Genomic DNA, 23,969 nt, shown 5'->3' on the forward strand with positions numbered 1-23,969 from the left:
CAGGTTCTCTCAGTTATTACCATTAGATCAGACCTTTGTCCGCTCACCTTTCTGCAAGTTGTGCACTCATCAAACCTAGGCATAAAAATGCACAAGTTTCCCTGTTTCTTTGGGTCTTCATTTCTTTCAGAGACTTCTGGGTCACCTTAAACTTTTAAATAAATTTGCAAGCTTTTCTCTTGTGAATCTTCTTTTTGTTATAGGGGCCTTAGCCATGAACCTAAGATGGGAAGAAAAGATATTTCTTTTCCCCTACGTGAAATACAAACACATTTAAATTTTATTAACATAAATAAAAGAATACCTCCCCAATGTAGACTGTCCACTAAATTCATTTAATAAACATTTACTGAGCACCTTCGATTGTGCTAGGTCCTGTGCTAGGTGCAGACTCTGCCTACCTCACAAAGCTAGTGCAAGGGTCAGCAAATGGCTGTTTTTGTATAGCCTGCAGGCTACAGATAGTTTTTAGCTTTAATTTGTTGGAAAAATCCAGAGAATATCTCGTGACACATTAAAAATACAAGAAATTCAAATTTCAGTGTCCATAAACAGCCTCCTTGTTCCTGCAGGAATTGTTGTTCCTGTATGTGTGAGGTGCCCAGCCAACTTGCAGTTCCGCTTCGAGATGTGCCTCCCCTCTGTACATCCTTCCCAAAGTATTACCTTTGCAGTTAAGATCAAACTTTGATTTATGTGGGACCAACAACTGCAATCAACAATAGGAAAGCAGCCAGAATGATTCCCTGCAGATGTGGTGGAATGATTAGGCTCCAATTCCCACAGCATGGTAATGAATGTGTTGGAACAGAGAGGCACAGGAACCATGAAAAACTCATGGAAATTACCCACACCCAGTCATTTTCAGGGCACTCATCTAATCCTTATCTGTCAATGAAACTTTTTGAGATGGCTCTAAATCTCAGTGTAGTTTAGAAGTCCTTCAAGTAGTGCAGAATTTTCCACTGTCTTTGGCATCAGCGAAGTTTCTGTCAGGTATCTCAGCTTGTAGGCCGTGTAGTCTCTGTCACAACTCCTCCCCCTTGTGGCCATAAGGTGAAAGCAGCCGTAGACAATTCCTGCAGGAACAAGGAGGCTGTTTATGGACACTGAAATTTGAATTTCTTGTATTTTTAATGTGTCATGAGATATTCTTTGGATTTTTCCAACAATTTAAAAGTGTAACAACTATCTGTAGCCTGCAGGGTATACAAAAACAGCTGTTTGCTGACCCTTGCACTAGCTTTGTGAGGGAGGCAGAGCCTGCACCTAGCACAGGTCCTAGGCACAATCGAAGATGCTCAGTAAATGTTTATTGAATGAATTCAGTGGACAGAGATTACCAGGAAAACCCCATGATGCCTCAGAATATACTCCAAAGGAACATTCACAATGTGGTTTTCACATAATTCTTTCATCTATATATGTTTTGTAACATTTATACTGGTTTTCACTTACTTTTTTTTTGAGATGGGAGTCTCACTCCGTCACCCAGACTGGAGTGCAGTGGTGCGATGTCGGCTCACTGCAACCTCTGCTTCCCAGGTTCAAGTGATTCTACTGCCTCAGCCTCCCGAGTAGCTGGGATTACAGGCATGAGCCACAACTCTGGCCAGGAATTCATCTTATTTTATAAAACTGCCAAAGCTTACCAAAAATAAACAAAAACCAGGTCAGGTGCGGTGGCTTACTCCTGTAATCCCAGCACTTTGGGAGGCTGAGGTGAAAGGATTGCTCGAGCTCAGGAGTTCGAGACCAACCTGGCCAACACAGTGAAACCTTCTCAACTAGAAATTCAAAAAGTAGCCAGGCATGGTGGTGCACATGTGTGGTCCCAGCTACTCGGGAAGCTGAAGCAAGAGAATCACTTGAACCCAGGAGGCAGAGGTTGCAGTGGTCAGGATCGTGCCACTGCACTCCAACCTGGGTGACATGAGACTACATCTCAACAACAACAAAAAAAAAAAAAAAAAAAAAAGATGGATTCCTAAAATGGAGCCGTACTTTTATAAGAGTGCACTTACAAGGGTTTCACTTACAGTGGTTTAACCTGTGATTATTCTTTGGGAACCTGTCAGGCCCCGGGTCAGGGGAGACCTTGGACATAGAGACAAGCCTGAGAGGGTGTATAACAAAATGCTGAGCTCAACAATGTGAAATTTTGTCTTCACATGTAGGATTTCAGGTCATTTAAATTTTCTTTTTTGCTTATTTTCTAAATTGTTTACATGAAGATACATTTCCCTTCAAAGGCTCTCCATGCACATAGGACAAAAGGTAAGATTTTTGAGCTGGCCCCTGCCTATCTCACTAATATCTTGTTTCACCACTTCCTGCCTGAAATTGAGTATGTCATTAATGCTGAATTAATTCACAACTTGCCTGTGCTTATTTCCTCCTCTCTGAAATGGGGATGATAAATATTTGTCTAAATTACAGGCTTGTAGAAGTATCAAATGTAACATGCAAACACTCTGGAAACAAAACAGTGATAACCAGAACATACACCTCTATATGATGTTTAGCTGCATTCTTGTTATTAATTTTTCCCTGCCTTACAGCTCCTTCAAAACTAGAGTCCTTTGAGGGCAGAAACTGTGCCTTACTCATCTATCATCAACTCCACAGCACAGTTCCTTGTCCCTGCTGGGGGTAGAAGATACTTATTTACTGCACTGAAACAACTAAACAGAATGTTTTTATTTTTATTTTTATTTTTATTTTTTATTTTTTTGAGACGGAGTTTTCGCTCTTGTTGCCCAGGCTGGAGTGCAATGGTGCGATCTCGGCTCACCGCAACCTCTGCCTCCTGGGTTCAGGCAATTCTCCTGCCTCAGCCTCCTGAGTAGCTGGGATTACAGGCACACGCCACCATGCCCAGCTAATTTTTAGTATTTTTAGTAGAGACGGGGTTTCACCATGTTGACCAGGATGGTCTCGATCTCTTGACCTCGTGATCCACCCGCCTCGGCCTCCCAAAGTGCTGGGATTACAGGCTTGAGCCACCGTGCCCAGCTAAACAGAATGTTTTTAAATAGGAAACAAGTGATGACATTAACAAATTTTGATCAGGAGGAATCAATGGGACTTTTAATTACACCATGTGTTTCTATTTGTGTAATGTTAGTCTTTTCTTTATTCCTGAATCTCCACAGCCAAATTCTAGTAAGCAGCAATGCAGTAAGAAGTTTTATAAGAAGTGACAGACTGCTGCTTTGCTTCCTAGGTCATTAAAAAAAGTGACAGACAGATAAAGTTCACTATAAATTTTAATCTATGATATAAAATATTACCTAAAGATATAATTGAACATCATGTATCAGAAAATAAAACATAACAATGAAATGCAATTTTGTAAATACTTCTATGGTACAAGGATTATTTTTCTCAGATTCAACCTTGTAATTATGTTTTTTTTGCTTTCTAAAAATCACGGTTTATAAAGAACACAAGTAGAACTTGTTAAAATGATTGTCACAGGTATGGCATACTATTTACTAATTCAAAGAACACTACATTCATTCATATCAATTTTATTCATTAATAAATTATGAAGAATGAAATATAATATTCCATGTTTTTCATGAAATAGTGGTTTCGTCTTCCAGTCTAATCAGGGAACTAATAAATGCTTAGTTCATGGAAATACTTCCATTTTATTTACACTGACATAATTACTTCTTGGAGTCTAGCCTCATCAGTGGAGAAAAAGCACTTTTTCTAAAGGCAACAGCAAATAATAGCACTGATAACAAAATATAGCAAATTCAATGGTTGTCAGCGTTGCTTTAGGAATTTTGAGACTAAATAAAATTATAACCATAAATAAAAGGGCTTATTAATGTCTTCTTTTCAGGAGGGTGATACATTCTGAAGGTTTTTTGTTATTCTGTTAAATAGTAAGAACTTCCAAACTTAAATGTCTTAAGGCTAAATGTTAGTTATAGTCCTCAGATTTTAGCCTTTTTTTTTTTTTTTTTTTTTTTGAGACAGAGTTTCGCTCGTTACCCAGGCTGGAGTGCAATGGCGCGATCTCGGCTCACCGCAACCTCCACCTCCTGGGTTCAGGCAATTCTCCTGCCTCAGCCTCCTGAGTAGCTGGGATTACAGGCATGAGCCACTATGCCCAGCTGATTTTTTGTATTTTTAGTAGAGATGGGGTTTCACCATGTTGACCAGGATGGTCTCGATCTCTCGACCTCATGATCCACCCGCCTCGGCCTCCCAAAGTGCTGGGATTACAGGCTTGAGCCACCGCGCCCGGCCAGATTTTAGCCTTATTAATGAAATTCTAAAAGTATTATAAAAAACTAAGATTCAATTTATCTTGGAATTATAAATTTGTAACAGATGTTTTTCAAAATACATGCCTTCAAACAACTTAAATGCAAAATTCATTCATTCTTAATACCTAACAGTTAATGCCTTGCTTCCCAAAAGTACTCATACAAACATGTGAATTAAAAAAAACAGGTTTTTCTGTTTAAAAGATGCAGCTTCTACCCTTTTAAAAACATGTCAGGCTTTCATGTGCCAAAATGTTGAAAACTGCACATACTCAAACATAGTTCCCATAGGAACACATATTCCTCAACTCTCACACCTTTGAAGACACAGGAGATGGGCAACATAAATATTCCCTTCTTTCCAGCTGACTTTAACTAGTTAACCAGGTTTGCTTCATGAGATTATCAGAATAAAATAAAGGGTTAAATTTTCATTTTCCATTACTTTACTTAGTAAAATTAGACAACGCAGGTGGAATACTACCAAAAGAATTACACAGTGATTGGTAAACTGGCCTAAAATAATCAGGCTTTTTATTTATAATTCCCTTTTAAAAGTTGTCATTTGACAATAACTTCAATCTTTAACAGCACGGAAAAGAAAATGAGGTGCCATGCTATATTCATTAAAATATTTCACAATAAAGGAAAATACAAAACCTGAAAATAACTTCAGTGCTATAGACATTTAAAAACTTGCAATTATTAAAACTCTGAATAAAAAGATCTTGAGAACAGGTACATTTCAAATAATATTTTACATACTTTGGAAAAAATAAGTATTTTTCAAATAACTTGATACATAGTTTACATATTTCATATAGTCTCTCGGGTTTTTTTTCCTGCATCACTATTTTGTATTAAAGTCTTTCATATTGTTTACCAATAATTGCTTCTTTATGCTGATATAAAACTTTGTTTGTTCATTAGTTTTCTGTATATCCCATTCGGTTTTGAAAGCAGTTCTTCATGTTTTCCATATTCAGTAATTTTTCCTTGGTCAAGAACAGCAACCATATTAGCATTCTTAATGGTGGAGAGACGATGGGCAATAATTAACACTGTTCTTCCATCCATCAGTCGATCTAGAGCTTCTTGAACAAGGTACTCATTTTCAGCATCCAGTGCACTGACACAGGAACACACACATAAGAAAGCAAAGACGTCAGTGCCAGCCATACTCCAGGCTCATGTGCTTCCTGATACACAGTGGCCCTTCCTGAGCAATGAGTTTTTACTAAGATCAAAATTTCAGCTGTTTGGGACTCCTTGATCTCCAGAAAACTATACTGTGATATAAGGAGAAAGGCATTCTGTAAAGTTGCAGCTTACAGAATGATTAGGATTGATGGCAACCATGTCTGAAGTGGACCTAGAACCTTCGATTATGACTCAGTCTGCTCACTGCTTTTCAACTCTCATTATTTATTCAGGTTCCATCACTTTAAAGTAAAGTCGGGGGGCGGGGGGGAGCGGGGGGGGGAAGCATTTTCAGTTGCATCCACTTTGAGGTATAGAATTAAAACATTTTGGTGAAGAAAGAATTTGGTTTACTATATACAATGACATAAATTATTAAGATATCCTCACCTGGTTGCTTCATCTAGGAGAAGAATTTTGGGATTCTGAAGAAGGAAAAAAAAAGATAAAATTTTATTGGAAAAACACAAACTCTGAGCAATAAAAAGGAGTAAAATTCTGACACATGCTACAATGTGGATGAACCTTGGAAACTTATGCTAAGTGAAAGAAGCCAGACACAAAGGATCACACACTGTATGAATTCACTTGTATGAAATATAGAAATGCAGAAAGATTAGTGGATACCTGGGGCTGGGTTCAATGTAAGAAATAAGGAAGGGGAGCTGCATGGCTGCTAAAGATTAGAGGGTCCCTGGTGGGAGTGATGAAAGTGTTCTAAAATTGTGGTGATGGATGCACAACACTGAATACACTAAAAACCAATGAATTGTATTCTTTAAATGGACAAATTATGTAGTATTTGAATTATATCTCAAAGTTGTTACAAAAAAAAACACATAAATTACTAAGTGTCAGGTTTAAGTACATAAATGAAAGAATTAGAGACTGTTTTAAACGATCAACAATCACTAGTACATAAATGAAAGATTAGAGATTATTTTAAACGATCAACAGAGCAATTTTATCCTGCTGGTTAGTTAGGGAGGTGGGAATCTAAAATGAGTAAGGTGGGCAGACAGATGGTGGCTCATGCCTGTAATCCCAGCACTTTGGGAGGCCAAGGCAGGTGAATCACCTGAGATCTGGAGTTCAAGACCAGCCTAATCAACATGGCAAAACCCTATCTCTAGTGGCACATGTCTGTAATCCCAGCTACTCAAATGCTAAGGTAGGAGAATAGCTTGAACCTGGGAAGTGGAGGTTGCAGTGAGCTGAGATTATACCACTGCACTCCAATGTGGGCAGCAGAGCAAGACTCCATCTCAGAAAATATATATATACATACATACATACAATGAATAAGGCTGGCTGTGGTGTCTCACACCTGTAATCCCAGCAGTCTGGTAGGCTGAGGGGTGAAGACTGCTTGCGCCCAGGAGTTCAAGATTAGCCTGGGCAAAATAGCAAGACCCCATCTCTAACAAAAAAAAATTTTTTTTTTTAATTAGCTGGGTTTGGTATGGTATGCCCTTACAGTCCTAGCTACCCAAGAGGCTGAGGCAGGAAAATCACTGAAGCCCAGGAGGTCAAGGCTACAGTGAGCCATGATCACACTGCTGCACTCCAGCCTGGGTGACAGAATGAGACCTTGTCATAAATTTTAAAATTAATAATATATATATATTTTTTGAGACAGAGTTTTGCTCTTGTTACCCAGGCTGGAGTGCAATGGCGCGATCTCGGCTCACCGCAACCTCCGCCTCCTGGGTTCAGGCAATTCTCCTGCCTCAGCCTCCTGAGTAGCTGGGATTATAGGCACGTGCCACCATGCCCAGCTAATTTTTTGTATTTTTAGTAGAGACGGGGTTTCACCGTGTTGACCAGGTTGGTCTCGATCTCTCGGCCTTGTGATCCACCCGCCTTGGCCTCCCAAAGTGCTGGGATTACAGGCTTGAGCCACCGCGCCCGGCCAAAAATTAATAATATTAAAAAGAAATAGTTCATAACTTTCAAGGCCCTGTTTATAGTTAATTTAGAAATAATAAATAACTTTGGGAAGCCAAGGCAGGTGGATCCCTTGAGGTCAGGAGTTGGAGACCAGCTTGGCCAACATGGTGAAACCCCACCTCTACTACAAATATAAAAATCATCTGGGTGTGGTGGCATGCACCTGTGATTCCAGCTACTTGGGAGGCTGAGGCACAGAATCTCTTGCAACCTGGGAGGCGGAGATTGCAATGAGCTGAGACTGTACCACTGCACTCCAGCCTGGGAGACAGAGTGAGATTCTGTCTCAAAATTAAATTAAATTAAAACACATAAGACCAAAAAAAAAAAAAAAAAGACTAATATGATGTAGGTAAAACATTAAATTCTAGCTTTGCAAATGAAAACATACATCCTCATAAAAAGGTAGCCACTATTCATTCATATATTATTCACAATAGCCCCAAACTGGAAATGACCCAAGCATTCATCAACTCGTGAAGAGATCAACAAATCGGGATCCATCCATACTACTCAACAGTAGAAGGGAATAAAGTACTGATACAAGCTACAAATTGGAGAAATCTCAAAAACACTCCACCTGTACTAAGTGAAAGAAGCTAGATGCCAAAAACCATATACTGATGGACTCCACTTATCTTAAATGTCCTTAGAAAAGCAAATCTAAACAGACAAAGTAGATTCATGGCATCCTGGGGCTGGAAAACAAGAAAAGACTCCAAGTGGGCACGAGAGATCTTTTTAGGGTGATAGAGATGTTCTGAAACTGGACTTTGTGTACAACCAACTTTGCAAATTTACTAAACGTCACTGGAAAGTATACTTAAGTGAATTTTATGTATGTAAATTATGCTTCAGTAAAAATCACCTATACACCTCAGGAGAATAGTTGTGTAACAATGGGAAGACTATCACTTCCTTAAAAATAGAACACCTGCCTTTCAACTACAATGGCTCTTCCCTCTCCTTTTAGGAGTCTTGTCTAAGTACTTCAAGTCTGTACTATTCACTTTAGCAGCTGATTACAGATTGTACAAATATGCATACTTGTGCTGTTTTATATTTTGCATTAATAATCACTGTTTCACTGGCTAGACTGTATGCTTCTTGATAGAGGGGCTATGTGTTAAATTCCTCTACCTCAAACATCTTTAGCACAGTACTGGGCTCATGATACCTGAGAAATACTTGTTAAATCTGGACAATATGCACTAACTTACCTTTCACCAGAACTGTCACCCTCCCCATTCGGGAAACAAACAAACAAAAAACAAGAAATGGAAGAAGACAAATAGTAAATTACAAACTACAAAGTTCCTAATAAAAATAATCCCTAATTTAAAAAACAGCCAAGTAGCTTCAGACTTACCTTAAGCAGAGCACGGGCAATTGCAATCCGCTGTTTCTGCCCACCTGACAAAGACAATATTTAAAAAAAGAGAGCCTTAACAAAAATTCTTAGTAATAGGCTTTTATGATAAGTCACATGGCAATTTGAAGGCAAACTTCTTCCAGTCAGTCATAGCTGAGATAGACTAGAAACCTATTTTAAAATATATTGTCTATCAATCCCAAAATTAATAATTATAGCTAACATTTATTTTTTTATTTTTATTTATTTATTTTTTTGAGACGGAGTTTTGCTCTTGTTACCCAGGCTGGAGTGCAATGGCGCGATCTCGGCTCACCGCAACCTCCGCCTCCCGGGTTCAGGCAATTCTCCTGCTTCAGCCTCCTGAGTAGCTGGGATTACAGGCATGCGCCACCATGCCCAGCTAATTTTTTTTTTTTTTGTATTTTTAGTAGAGACGGGGTTTCACCATGTTGACCAGGATGGTCTCGATCTTTTGACCTCGTGATCCACCCGCCTCGGCCTCCCAAAGTGCTGGGATTACAGGCGTGAGCCACCGCGCCCGGCCATATAGCTAACATTTATTGAGGACTTCCTATATACCAGGTATTTGATTTTCTTTCTTTCTATTTTTTGTCTGTTTGTTTGGAGATGGGAGTCTCACTCTGTCACCCAGGCTAGAGTGCAGTGGCACGATCTCAGCTCACTGCAACCTCTGCCTCCTGGGTTCAAGCGATTCTCCTGCCTCAGCCTCCTGAGTTAGCTGGATTACAGGCACCCGGCACCACACCTGGCTAATTTTGTATTTTTCTTTTTTAGTAGAGACAGGGTTTCTCCATATTGGTCAGGCTGGTCTCGAACTCCTGACCTCGTGATCCACCTGCCTCAGCCTCTCAAAGTGCTGGGATTACAGGCATGAGCCACCATGCTTGGCCTCTTTCTTTTTATTTTTGAGACAGGGTCTCGCTCTGTCACCCATGCTGGAGTGCAGTGGCACGATCATGACTCATTGCAGCCTCAATCTCCTGGGCTCAAGTAATCCTTTGACTTCAGCCTCCCAAGTAGCTGGGACTATACGTGTGCACCACCACACCTGGCTAATTTTTGGTAGAGGTGGGTTTTTACTATGTTTCCCAGGCTGCTTTCAAGCTCCTGGGCTCAAGCAATCCACCTACCTTGGCCTCCTAAAGTGCTGGGATTATAGGCGGGAGCCACAGTGCCCATCCAATACCACGCATCTTCTATTTGCATTGCATGTATTATCTCATTTAATGTTTTTATTTTAAATAATTTCAAACAAGGTCTTGTTCTCTCACCCAAATGGAGTGCAGTGGCATGAACACAGCTCATTGCAGCTTCAACCTCCTGGGCTCAAGTGATCCTCCCACCTCAGCCTCCTGAGTAGCTGGGACCACAGGCACACACCATCACACCTGGCTAATTTTTAAAACTTTTTGTAGAGATGGTCTTGCTGTGTTGCCCAGGCTGGTGTCAAACTCCTGGAGTCAGGAGATCCTCCTGCCTTGGTCTCCCAAAGGCCTGAGATTACAGGTGTGAGCCACTGTGCCTGGCTAATCTTTTTAAAAATCCTATGAGACAGACCCTATAATTATTCCCATTTTACAGATGATAAACTGAAATATAAAGTAACATGTCCAAGATCTCATAGTTGGTAAGCAGTGGAACTGAGATCTGAACCTACACAATGCAAGGGGTATGCACTTAAAAGCATATAAAGAGCTATGCTGTTCATCACTCCACATACTTCCTCCCTAACAGAATATCCAGTGTAGCAAGGAAACCAGAGACTCAAGATATTTGGAGGTTTCCAAAGAACCCTTGAAATGTCTGGGAGCAAAGGACATCAGTGGTGCTGAGGCTGAGAATTCTAATTTTGCCACATTAGAGTGATTTTTTTTTCTTTTCTTTTGAGACAGAGTCTTGCTCTCTGTCTTCCAGGATGGAGTGCAGTAGTGCAGTGCAATCATGGCTCACTGCAAGCTCTCTCACTCCTGGGCTCAAGTGATTCTCCCACCTAAGCCTCCCCAGTACCTGGGACTACAACATGTGCCACCATGCCCAGCTAACATAGCACTTATTCTTTATGGTGTCCCTTTTTCCCTCCTCTTAGAAGAATGAATAGTAACGTGTGTATGACACTGAAAGTTACAGTAAGCACTCTAATCCTCCCCGTCTTTTAAAGCTCAAATTCTACTAAAAGTGAAGAAACAGACTGGAGGGAAGGTGGATGGAGTGGAGTCAGCAGGAAATCTGTGTTGATTCCCTCCCTATCTTTGTCTTACCCCATCCTCCCTCCTTTCCTCCAGGGACGCTACTCCTAAGTCACACCTGGAAAGTCTCAGAATGCTCACTCCTCCCAACTTACATTGTTTATAAAACCCAATTCCATTTTGGGGGATAAAAAAATATTCCTTTTTGGTTGATTTTATTGGCTGAACATACTTATCAACAGTAGTTGCTGGACATCCTTTCATTTCATATAAGAGAGGTTCATCTTCTACAGCTGAGGTGTGTGGTGCTGCTAAATGCTGCTCTCAAACAGGAAACCAGTGCACACAAGAAGGGCAGTGAGGAAAACCCTCTCCTTCTGAGCCTCTGATTGGTGGGGGTGTCTGAGTACCCTGAGGTAGGTCTTTAGAGCAGCCAGCTGATAGCATGGTCCCCTCTGAGTCATTTGTGGTGCCAATGAGTACGCTGGGAATCTATTACTAGGTGTTCTGTCTTCCAGAAAGCAAGAGCAGACTGGAACCTCCAGTTACTTTACTAAGAAACAGAGCTGGAGAATCCTACTAGAGGGAAGGATATGCAGAATCTGTTTCAAGGCAGGTGATGTGCTCTTGGGACAAACCTCACACTTCAATTTTCAAAAATTTCATCACAAGCAGTTTAAACTGGTTTTCTGCCCCATTTCTCAGATATGTTTCAGAGATGGAGTAGCAGTTCACTTTTACACAGCAGTCAGGAATTCTACTCCTGGAACATCTCAAATCTATCAAAGACACCTTTTCATTTACTGCATATATATGTATATGTTATACAATAAGCTTAAAACTCTTATATTTTCTGTGGTTTAACTTCAAATGAAAAGTTTAGCATTGGAAAAGACTATTGTTTTAGTCCAATCTGCCAACCTTCACTCTAACAAAGAGGCACCCACTCGCTGCTCAAGCAGAGGCAAGGATTTTTTTATGTTCAACATAAGCTGTTTCAGATTTTTTTTTTTTTTTAAAGCAGGGCCTCACTCACTCTGTCACTAAGGCTGGAGTGCAGTGGTGTAATCTCAGCTCACTGCAACCTCTGCCCTGCTGGGCTTAAGCAGCCCTCCTACCTCAGCCTCCCAAATAGCTGGGACCATAGGCACATACCACCACGTCTAGCTATTTTTTTGTACTTTTGGTGGGGCGGGGGGGCCTCACCATATTGCCCAGGCTAGTCTCAAACTACTGAGCTCAAGCAAGCCAACTGCCTTGGCCTCCCAGAGTGCTGGGATTACAGGTGTGAGCCACCAGGCCCAGCTGGGAGCTTGTTACCTTGCAAGGAAACATTTCAGTATTTGTACTGAGAAAAAAAAAAAGGTGTTTATCTCAAAATTTATTTCTCTTTAATTCTACTCATTGGTTCCATTTCTGCACTTTAAAGAAATATGTAAGAAGTCTTCTCTCCCTCGTGAAAATACAGTACCCATGATGTGATCCAGGATGATGCGTGTGGTCTGACATCACAGGAAACCACTCACTTTGCCTCACAGCTGTGAGTCCATTCAGCAAATTATGGCTTACAGGCCAGACCTGAATCATGACTTGTTTTTACACGGCCCTCAAGCTAAGAATGTGTTTTATATTTTTAGAGTTGTTTTAAAAAGATACGCAAAGAAAAATATGTGACAGTGATCATATGTGACCCATAAAACTCACAGTATTTACTCTCTGGCTCTTTACAGAAAAGTTTGCCAACCCCTGGGCTAGTATGTAGGGAGTGAAGAACTCTTTCAATTTCAGCTTCGTTCCTGATGCACATTCCCTGACTCCCTGGGCAAATCATCCTGCCACTTACCTTATTTTCTTTAATTTTTGAGGGTCTCAGTTTGCAAAGCACACTTTTCTTTTTTTTTTTTTCAAATGAAAAAAAGCTTGCTGCAACTTGAGTACTACTATCAATTTTTGGAACACATTTGAGGTAGAAAGTGAAAAAAAAAATACTGGGTGGTTTTCTACATATAAGAGATTTTAGCAAGTAGTAAGGCTAATTTCAAAAACTCCAAAGATGAAAGCCTAATTAGAAAATAATACTGCAACATGGAAATGTGTAAAAAGTTCTTTGAATATAGAGTTTTTGCTAAAAGCAGTTAAAAAAAAAAATGCACCTGAAAGGAGAACACCCTTTTCTCCAACCACAGTGTTGAACCCTTGGGGGAAGTTCCGGATGAAGGCCACTGCATTGGCCACTTCAGCCACTCTCTGGACTTGCTCATCGGTCACAGAGGAAGGGTTGTCAGCACCATAAGCAATGTTCTCAGCGATAGAGCAAGAAAACAAAATGGGTTCCTATAAATTGGAAATAAAACATATCACAAATTTCAAAACAGACTTCTAATGTGTCTAGTAAATTCAGTTACATCCAAGAAACTATTAAAGTGCTATCCAAGAATACAGACTATTTTCTTGGTTTCTTCCTCATTCTCCATAAATTCACCTAGCAGTCTTTTTTAAAATTTATGTTTTGTCATACACAGGATTGATTTTATCACCTGTAGTTCTCACCATGCTGCAGGCAATGAGACCTCACGGCAGGTGCCCACAAGCCACCTGGCACACGGTAGGAACTTCATAAATGTCAGTCCCCTATCGTAGGAATCAGGAGGCACTGGGAGACCTTAAGTCCAATTGCACTTTCCAGCTGCCTGGCTTCCACTCCGGACAAAGAGGGGAATCCATCTCTATCCATTACTTTTGGAAATACATGCAAACCAGGCAGGAATAAAAAATTCTTGACAGAACCCTATGGAGTGGTCCTAAAAAGCAAGCAAACTTCCAGGCTGTTTTCTCCATCCCCAATAATATACACCACTGATGTCCCTACACTCCTGAGCACCCATCACTGTCCACCTGCTCTTACCCAAGTGGAGTGCAGAGAAGGTGAGCTAACTAGAAAGAGTGTTTCAAATGAGAACACATGGACACAGGGAGGGGAGCACTACACACTGGGGTCTGTTGAGGGGAAATAGAGAAGGGACAGTGGGGTTAGGGAGTTGGGGAGAGATAGCATAGGGAGGAATGCCAGATATAGATGAAGGGGAGGAAGGCAGCAAATCACACTGCCATGTGTGTAGCTATGCAACTATCTTGCATGTTCTTCACATGTACCCCAAAACCTAAAATGCAATTAAAAAAAGAAAAAAAAAGAGCGATTCAGAAATGGGGGGAGGCTTAGGTTTGTATGCTGTGTACACAGCCTGGTAATAAAAATTAGAACAGTTGCGGCAACATTTCCCTGCCCCAAAGGATCTTCTGAAAATGGCCTTATCAAAGTGACCACATTACATTAACACTCTGCTTTGAAATCTGCAACTTCTTTGCAAGGGCGGCTCTGGCTCTTGCCATAGTCTTTGCTCACTTGTCCCTGAAACTCATTAAGCAGAATAGTAGACTATGGCTGGTGATGAAAATCAGAAGTGGGGAAGAATCAGTAAAAGCTAAAAAAGAGTCAATAAAAACTTCTATCATTTCCTCCCCATCCTCTAGACTATGTAGTAACGGCAGTCTCCAGCTTTCAATAAAAAGTCAAGGCTTCACCTTGCTCAACTGTATAGGGTTTTCAGGGAACAGCACTACTTGCAAACCTTAACAGCCTGCCATGTGAGATGAACTTAATACACCGAGAAGACTTCCATTCCTTCTCACTTGAGAAGTTTGAGACAAAAAAATGCAAAAGACAAAAGTAATTTTATTTATTGATTGACTGACTGACTGATTGATTGATTGAGGTGGGGTCTTGCTCTATTGTCTAGGCTGGAGTACAATGGCACAATCTCGGCTCATTGCAGCCTGCAGCCTCCGCCTCCCAGGTTCAAGCAATTCTCCCACCTCAGCCTCTCCTGTAGCTGGGATTACAGGTGTACCACCACATCTGGCTAATTTTTGTATTTCTAGTAGAGATGGTGTTTTACCATGTTGGCCAGGCTAGTCCCGAACTCCTGACCTCAGGTGATCCACCCTCCTCTGCCTCCCAAAGTGCTGGAATTACAGGTATGAGCCACCGTGCCCAGTGACAAAAGTAATTTTAAAAGAAAGTGAAATAGAAATGGAAGCCTCTCTTCTTACCTGACTCACTGTACCAATCTTGGATCTCAGCCACACTGGGTTTAGCTGACGGATGTCATGGCCATCAAGACTGATAGTTCCTTGTGGAGAGGAAAGGAAAGAGTCACTGAGTGTGATGAGGCTGATGACCAATACCTTGAAAGGATCCAGAGGGAAAATTCCAGACTCTTATTTTTCAAAGATAAAAAATGTACTGAAAATCTCCAAATGGACTCTAAAACCAACATATTTCATGAAATTTCAGAGTTAAAAGGGAGTTTCTGGATTGCCCAAGTTATTGTCTCCCAATAGTGGCTGGATGACTATCTCACCTAGTTCATCTGTCCAGCTTGCCTTCCTGCACCCCAGAGGTTGTAGGGAGTTCCCCAAAACTCCATAGAGTGACTTAGGATTCCACCGATAAGATGCCCTTGTGCAAAGCTTTGATTCAGAAGGGAGGAGCAAGCCATGAGGTATCCACTTGCTGGCACGAATATTAGCAGACGTGGCACAGTTCTGAAGCTGGCATTCATGACGGCAACTGCCTAAATTTCCAGCTGACCATGCCAGTGTCAGTAGTTTCCTTCAAGGCCTGGTTCTAGGATAGAATTCTGGAAATTAGGCCGGGCGCAGTGGCTCAAGCCTGTAATCCCAGCACTTTGGGAGGCCGAGGCGGGTGGATCATGAGGTCGAGAGATTGAGACCATCCTGGTCAACATGGTGAAACCCCGTCTCTACTAAAAATACAAAAAAACTAGCTGGGCGTGGTGGTGCATGCCTGTAATCCCAGCTACTCAGGAGGCTGAGGCAGGAGAATTGCCTGAGCCCAGGAGGCGGAGGTTGTGGTGAGCTGAGATCATGCCATTGCACTCCAGCCTGGGTAACAAGAGCAAAACTGCGTCTCAAAAAAAAAAAAAAGAATTCTGGGAATTGTCCTGGAAGTCCAATCTAGAATCTATTTTGTCATCCCTGCCAGTGATTTTTGAGTTCTTTTATTACTCCTTTAAATATCCCTTTCTGTAGAAGCTTAGATGGTGAGGAATCTGTTGTCTGCAACTAAGAATCTGGTCGATACTATGGCAGAGCTTTTAAATAATCAGATGCCATCTCTATGACTTTCACTAACAGAATTCTACACATTGAGGGTGATCAACAATACTTGGTGATAATGATAACAGTGACAGCATAAAAAATGCCCTTTCTTCTTGATTACTGTTGTGGAATTATAGAAGCCAGCCAGAAACTTTCATAACCTGGCAAAAACTTGAGATCTTTGACTAAAAAGCACAAAGCACTCTGTAGACTACACATGGCAAACATTTAATTGCAGTTTGCTTTGTCCTGGACTTATTCATTGTGATGAAGAAACTAGAGAGTCAGTATTTTTACTTGATTTACAGCAACCTAACTAGGATTGTTTTTTGTCTTTTTGTGGAGAATGAGGTCTCACTATATTGCCCAGGCAGGTCTCAAATGCCTGGGCTCAAGCTATCCTCCCACCTCTGCCTCCCTAGAACTGGGATTACAGGCATAAGCTACTGTGCCCAGCTAACTAGGATGTTTTTAAACTCCGAATTGTATAGCAAATCAATGATGAGTCCAGAGGCAAACAGTGTAGTGAGCCCCATTTTAACATAGGTGGTGATTCTGTGGGTTAGGATTTGCAAGTCCATTTATCTGACATGTAACCAGCTCTCACTGTTTTAACCAAAAAGCATAAACACAAAGACACAAAACATTCTTTTCGTTTTAAAAATTATTAATTTTTTAAAAATAGAGACAGGGTCTCACTATGTTACCCAAGCTGGTCTCCAACTTGTGGCCTCAAGTGATCCTCCCACCTCAGCCTCCCAAAGTGTTTGAATTACATGTGTGGGGCTCCACATCTGGTCAAAATATTCTTTTTAAATTCATGATTTGATTTTTACTAAGAGTCGTTTGCTTGCTGACACTGTTGTCTACTCCAGGGAAGATATAAAGAAGTAAAATCGGCCGGGCGCGGTGGCTCAAGCCTGTAATCCCAGCACTTTGGGAGGCCGAGGCGGGTAGATCACGAGGTCAAGAGATCGAGACCATCCTGGTCAACATGGTGAAACCCCGTCTCTACTAAAAATACAAAAAATTAGCTGGGCATGGTGGCGCGTGCCTGTAATCCCAGCTACTCAGGAGGCTGAGGCAGGAGAATTGCCTGAACCCAGGAGGCGGAGGTTGCGGTGAGCCGAGATCGCGCCATTGCACTCCAGCCTGGGTAACAAGAGCGAAACTCCGTCTCAAAAAAAAAAAATAAATAAGAAGTAAAATCATGTGTTCTTTGCTCTTAAAGATGTTATAATCTAGTTAAAAATAAAACAAAAACTAGAATGAGAAAAATCATCCATTAAGAAAATCCCTACTAGCTCAAAATAGTTTCAACGGAACAGTCACATAGAAGTGAATCACTGATTGCCAAGTTAACCGTGTGCACAATAACCACTCAGTGGGTCACAGGCAGAGGCAGAGGTTCTCCAGGAGCTCCCCATCACACCTGCGCCCAGCACGCCTGCTGGCACATGGCGGTTCTCCAGGGTGCTCCTGGAGCGTAGGGATGTCCAGCAGCACTCAGGCACCTTCTCCTGGCCACTGAGCACAGCCTCATCCACCTGCTCCCAGTAGAGAGCATGTCCAGAGGAGATACCCACATGGGATATGAGGAGGTAGAATTGGGGAAGTCACTCTGGGCTTGAAGAGATAGGACACATCATATACAAAATGCTCTAAAGGCCTCTGTATGAGCTGTCATGCCCCTGCAAATGACAACTTCTGTTTGAGGGATTTCTTTTCACTGGCACTTAGAACTCTCACAAAAGAAGGTATCTGCATGGTTTGAGCATCTCCCAGGGACACAAAGTGGGAGCAGAGCTCCGGAGAGTCCCCCGGTGCTACCGTGTAGTGAACCACTTACCAGAAACAGGGTCGTACAACCTCAGCAGGAGCGAAAGCACTGTTGATTTGCCAGAACCACTTGGGCCAACCAGTGCCGTGACAGATCCTGATGGAATGGAAAGGCTGAAATCCTGAAATATGGGCATGTCTGGGCGAGCCGGATAGGTAAAATGCACGTTCTTAAACTCCAAAGCACCCCGGAAGCTTTTTTCATTTAAGATGATCCCCTCTGAAACATAAAACGGAATATTAATTACTCAAAGCAAAAAATTAAACTCATAGCTGAACTCGGTTCTCCTACTTACCTGTCTACGGATGGTGACTCCACCACAGCTAACCCTGGCATATGAGCTCTTAAAGGGTAAGTCAGAAGCAGACCAAGGCTAGATGCTTACTGTGTGCCAACTCCACACCTACTATGTCCAAGGTACTATACATAGACGGTCTTATTTGATCCTTACAACCCTGAGAGGTAGAAATTATGATTCCAATTTTGCTGATGAGGAAACTGAAGACCACAGACAACAACCTGCTTAAGCTAACAAGTAGTGGAGTTAAGATCCACCCTTGGGGCAGTCTGGTTTCAAAGCCAATAGCCTTCTCCCTGTGACACTGCCTGTGTGTAGCTCCAGAGTTTATCTTGCCTACCAGGAATAAATATTTTGAAAGAGTTATGATGAATGGGGAAGGACTGCAAAACAGCCACAGAACTGGATGGGGTCAGAGGTCTGTTCTGCCCTGGCATTCACCTTCTCTGATTTGGGATACACCACTCAACCTCTCTCAGTTGGGCCTATTTCCCAGGCCTAACACATCTGGAGAATATTGGGCTTTCACTTAGGGACCTGGGGCTACCCAACAATGTCCTAGGAGTCAATAAGCAGTTGGGAGTGGTTACTACTCATAGCCACTTCTCCTGAGCCCTGGCTAGTGGGTCTAGGCCCTACAGCTCCAGGAAAGTCATTGATAAGGAAGGAGATGGCTCCAGCCAATGAGTACCAGCCTCCCCTACCCCACCCCAAAATGCCAAGAAACTTAGATACTTAAAACTTCCATATGTCTGATTCGTCCTCCCTTCTTTCCACCACAGAGATGTCAGAATCACTAGGGAGGATCAATTTGGTAGACTAGCTGGTAGACCCTTCCTAGTCACAGCCCGGGGCCACAGTGGCTTCCATCCTGCCCAGGTGCAGGGAGGGGAACAGTGGGCAGCACACTATGTGATCAGCCCATGCATCCAGAGGCATCCTGGCCCACAACAGTGCCCCAGCAGCTGTCCCACCTGCTCTCTTAGAAAACCTGACCACCCCTGCCCAGCCTGCCATGCAGCAGGAGCCACATCCTTATGTGGCTCATCCCTCACTCCCTCACAGGCAGGGAAGAGCTCATCTCATTGTTCAAAGCCACATCTGTTTAATCCTAGCAAAGAAAGATTTTCAGACCCACCGTTAAAAGGCAGTTTGGGCTCTCTCTCCAGGAGCTCCCAGAGGCGCCCCCCAGCGCCCAGTCCTTTCATCAGCTCCGAGTAGAAAGAGCTCAGACCTGAGGATGAGAAACAGAATCCACACACATTTCCATCACTGGCCATTTCTCTTCTGAGAGTAGTGACAATGATTGCTTTTAATATAGAATCTGTTATTAACACTTTCAAAAAATAACCTGAGGCAACTTCCTGGAAACTGATATTAAGAATTCCCTTGCCTCCTAGTTTTCCTTTGGCTTCCTCCTCCAGTTTCATTGATTTCGTTCTTTCTTTTTATTGAGATAGAGTCTCACTGTCACCCAGGCAGTGCAGTAGCATGATCTCGGCTCACTGCAATCTCCACCTCCCTGGTTTAAGTGATTCTCCTGCCTCAGCCTCCTGAGTAGCTGGGATTACAGGCACACGCCACCATGTCTGGCTAATTTTTTTATTTTTAGTAGAGATGGGGTTTCGCCATGGTGGCCAGGCTGCTCTTGAACTCCTGACTTTAGGCGGGCCACCTGCCTCAGCCTCCCAAAGTGTGAGATTACAGGCATGAGCAACTGCACCCAGCCAAATTTCACTGATTTCTAATAAGGATTTAATGTTTGATCAAGGATTAAAAAAACACAGTCATATTCATCAACCACTGGATTAAAATCATAATGCTGCAGAGTAAGTCTACCTAGTTAAAAGCATAGCAATTTAAATAAAATGTAACACTACCTCGTAATTTTAAAAAATATAAAATACTTCAAGTTGATTTTAAAGACAAATCCACAAAATAATACCTAACCTCAGGCACTCAGTAAATACAACTTTGATGAACTACTCACATTCTCCCATATACTTTAAGTAATCTCTAGATTACTTATAACACCCAATACAACGTAATGCTATGTAAAAAAAAACAAAAAACAAAAAACAATGAGGCCAGGCACAGTGGTTCATGGCTGTAATCTCAACACGTTGGGAGGCCAAGCTAGAAGGATTGCTAGAGCCCAGAAGTTCAACACCAGCCTGGGCAACACAGAGAGAACCTTGTTTCTACAAAAAATAATTCATTCAGTCTCCACAGAGATGTCAAAAATTGCCAATGCTGGACAGATGCAATGGCTCACACATGTAATCCCAAGCATTTTGGGAGGCCAAGGTAGAAGGATCACTTGAGGCCAGGATTTCAAGACCAGCCTGGCCAACATGGTGAAACCCTGTCTCTACTATTAAATACACACACACACACACACACACACACACATATTAGGCTAATCATGGCTGTAATCCCAGCACTTTGGGAGGCTGAGGCAGGCACATCACCTGAGGTCAGGAGTTCAGTTCAAGACGAGCCTGGCCAACATGGTGAAACCCCATCTCTACTAAAAATACAGAAAAGGCCGGGCGCGGTGGCTCAAGCCTGTAATCCCAGCACTTTGGGAGGCCGAGGCAGGTGGATCACAAGGTCAAGAGATTGAGACCATCCTGGTCAACATGGTGAAACCCCGTCTTTACTAAAAATACTGAAAATTAGCTGGGTATGGTGGCGTGTGCCTATAATCCCAGCCACTCAGGAGGCTGAGGCAGGAGAATTGCCTGAACCCAAGAGGCGGAGGTTGCGGTGAGCCGGGATCGCGCCATTGCACTCCAGCCTGGGCAACAAGAGTGAAACTCCGTCTCAAAAAAAAAAAAAAATACAGAAAAACTAGCTGGATGCGGTGGTATATGCCTATAGTCCCAGCTACTCAGGAAGCTGAGGCTGGAGAATCACTTGAACCTGGGAAGCGGAGGTTACATTGAGCCCAGATTGCACCACTGCACTCCAGCCTAGGTGACAGAGTAAGACTCCATCTCAAAAAAAAAAAAAAAGAAATTGCTGGGCATGGTGGCAGACTCCTGTAATCCCAGTTACTCGGGAGGCTGAGGCACGAGAATTGCTTGAACCCAGGAGGTGAAGGTTGCAGTGAGCTGAGATGGTGCCACTGCACTCCAGCCTGGGCAACGGAATGAGACTCCCTTTCAAAAAAAAAAAAAAAAAAGAAAAAACTTGCTAATGCTGACTAGATTGCAAGTCATCACAGAGGGGTACTGGGAAAGGTTTTCAATTAGCAATAATCATGCCTCAGATAAATCTCATTGCCTATTATACTGCCACTGTTCTAAGCTAAACATATTCTTACCATCCAATCAAGCAGTTATACTACTTGGTATTTACCTAAATGAGCTGAAAACTTCTATCTACACAAAAACCTACACATGGATGTTTACAGCAGCTTTATTCATCATTTCCAAAACTTAGAAACAGCCAAGATGTCCTTTAGTAGGTGAATGAATAAACTGTTGTATATCCAGACAATGGAATATTATTCGCTGCTAAAAATAAATGAGCTATCAAGCCATAAAAAGACATGGAGGAATCTTAAATGTATATTTGTATGAAAAGAGCCAATCAAATGCTGCATACTGTATGATTACAACTATATGACATTCTAGAAAAGGCATAACCATGGAAACAGTAAAACCATCAGTGGTTGTCAGGGGTTGCATAAGGGGGATGAATAAGCAGAGCTCGGAGGATCTTCAGGGCAGTGAAACTACTCTGTATGATACAGTAATGTTGGATACATGTCATTATGCATTTGTCCAAACGCATAGAATATACACCAAGAGTGAACCCTCACGTATACTTTTGACTTTGGATGTAGTGCTGTGTCAATGTAGGTTCTTTTTTTTTTTGAGACAGAGTCTCACTCTGTCACTCAGGCTGGAGTGCAGTGGTGTGATCTGAGCTCACTGGAACCTCTGCTTCCTGGGTTCAAGCAATTCTCCTGCCTCAGCCTCCTGAGTAGTTTGGGATTACAGGTGTGTGCCACCATACCCAGCTAATTTTTGTACTTTTACTAGAGACAGGGTTTTGCCATGTTGACCAGGCTAGCCTCGAACTCCTGGACTTAAGTGATCTGCCCACCTCAGCCTCTCAAAGAGCTGGGATTAAAGGCATAAACCACTGTGACCCGCTGTAGGTTCAGTAACTGTATCAAATGTACCACTCTGCAGAGGATGTTGATAGTGAGGGAGGCTATGCGTGTATGCGGGTAGAGGTATACACCCCTATCTCAACACAATTTTGCTATGAACCTAAAACTACTTTGAAAATGGTATTAATTTTTTTAAAGAAAAAGGAAGGGAGGGAAGAAAGAAAGAAGAAAAAAGTAAGGCTGGACATGGTGGCACACAACTATAATCCCAGAACTTTGGGAGGCTGAGGCAGGAGGATCACTTGAGTCCATGAGTTTGAGACCAGCGTGAGCAACACAGTATAGCAAGGCCCTGTCTCTACAAAAATAAAAATAATTAGCTGAGTATGGCAGCTCATGCCTGTAGTCCTAGCTACTAAGGAGGCCCAGGTGGAAGAATCATTTCAGCCCAGGAGGTCAAGGCTGCAGTGAGCTAGGATTATGCCACTGTACTTCTGACTGGAGACAAAGTGAGACCCTTTTTTCTAAAACAAAACAAAACTAAAAAGAAGTAAAGTGAAAGTGAAAAGTAGTTTAACATAGTAAAGAGCTTTGACTTTGAAGAACAAAAGCAAAATGGCCCTGGATAAACAAAATGCAATCTCTCTCTATAACGGAATATTATTCAACCATAAAAAGGAACGACATACTAGCCAAGTTGCAGTGGCTCAGGCCTGCCATCCCAACACTCTGGGAGGCAGAGGAAGGCAGATTCCTTGAGTCCATAAGTTCAAGACCAGCCTGGGCAACATGGCAAAACTCTGTCTCTACAAAAAATAGAAAAATTAGCCAGGCATGGTGGGCACATGCCTGTAAGTCCTAGCTACTTAGGGGGCTGAGGTGAGAGGATTGCTTGAGCCCAGGAGGTCAAGCCTGTGCCACTGCACTCCAGCCTGGGTGACAGAGCAAGCCCTTGTCTTGGGGAAAAAAAAAAGAAAAAAAAAAAGGAATGAAGTACTGATACATGCTACAATGTAGACGAACTTTGAAAATATTATGCCAAGTGTAAGAAGCCAGACACAAAAGGACATTTATTGCATGTTTCCTCTTACATGAAATATCTACAATAGGTAAATACATAGAGACAGAAAGCAAACTGTGGTTGCCAGGAGCTGGCAGGAAGAAGTAATGCAGATAGACTGCTTAATGAGTATTGGTTTTCTTTTCGGGTGATGAAACTGTAGGGGAGCTAGATGGAGGTAGTGTTTGCACAGCATTGTGAATGTACTAAATACCACTGAATTGTAAACTTGAAAATGGTTAGGTTTTGCTTTTCTTCATACAGTTCTTCTGACCTCTTCTTAGAAGAGAATGTGCTTAGAATCATTGGGGATTTTCCCCCCAATATGCCTTTCTAAGCAGAAACCAAAATAAAAATTCTTATTTATTCAATTAATAAAATAGGATTTCTTGCTTTGTAGATTTATTATAGAATCACTTTGGACAGTGATTCTATAAAAGTGTAAG

The 23,969-nt window shown here is 42.1% G+C and overlaps 1 protein-coding gene and 1 pseudogene across 1 annotated transcript in view; both read right to left on the reverse strand.

Annotated features, from left to right (window-relative positions):
- Positions 1–3,947: 3,947 nt before the first annotated feature.
- Positions 3,948–23,969, reverse strand: part of ABCB10 (ATP binding cassette subfamily B member 10) — a 43,177-nt gene continuing 23,155 nt past the window's right edge. Inside the window, exons 7-13 of the mRNA XM_003940794.4 lie at positions 19,476–19,571; positions 18,049–18,258; positions 15,129–15,208; positions 13,172–13,352; positions 8,806–8,849; positions 5,877–5,911; positions 3,948–5,415 (exon numbers count right to left, since the gene is read on the reverse strand). Of these exons, the coding sequence (XP_003940843.2) occupies positions 5,184–5,415; positions 5,877–5,911; positions 8,806–8,849; positions 13,172–13,352; positions 15,129–15,208; positions 18,049–18,258; positions 19,476–19,571 (878 nt within the window). The 3' untranslated portion in view covers positions 3,948–5,183. The remainder of the gene's footprint in view (positions 5,416–5,876; positions 5,912–8,805; positions 8,850–13,171; positions 13,353–15,128; positions 15,209–18,048; positions 18,259–19,475; positions 19,572–23,969) is intronic.
- LOC120362101 (U4 spliceosomal RNA) lies at positions 21,503–21,651 on the reverse strand (annotated as a pseudogene).

This window comes from Saimiri boliviensis, chromosome 14 (assembly GCF_048565385.1).
Source record: "Saimiri boliviensis isolate mSaiBol1 chromosome 14, mSaiBol1.pri, whole genome shotgun sequence".
NCBI classification, from domain to species: domain Eukaryota; kingdom Metazoa; phylum Chordata; class Mammalia; order Primates; family Cebidae; genus Saimiri; species Saimiri boliviensis.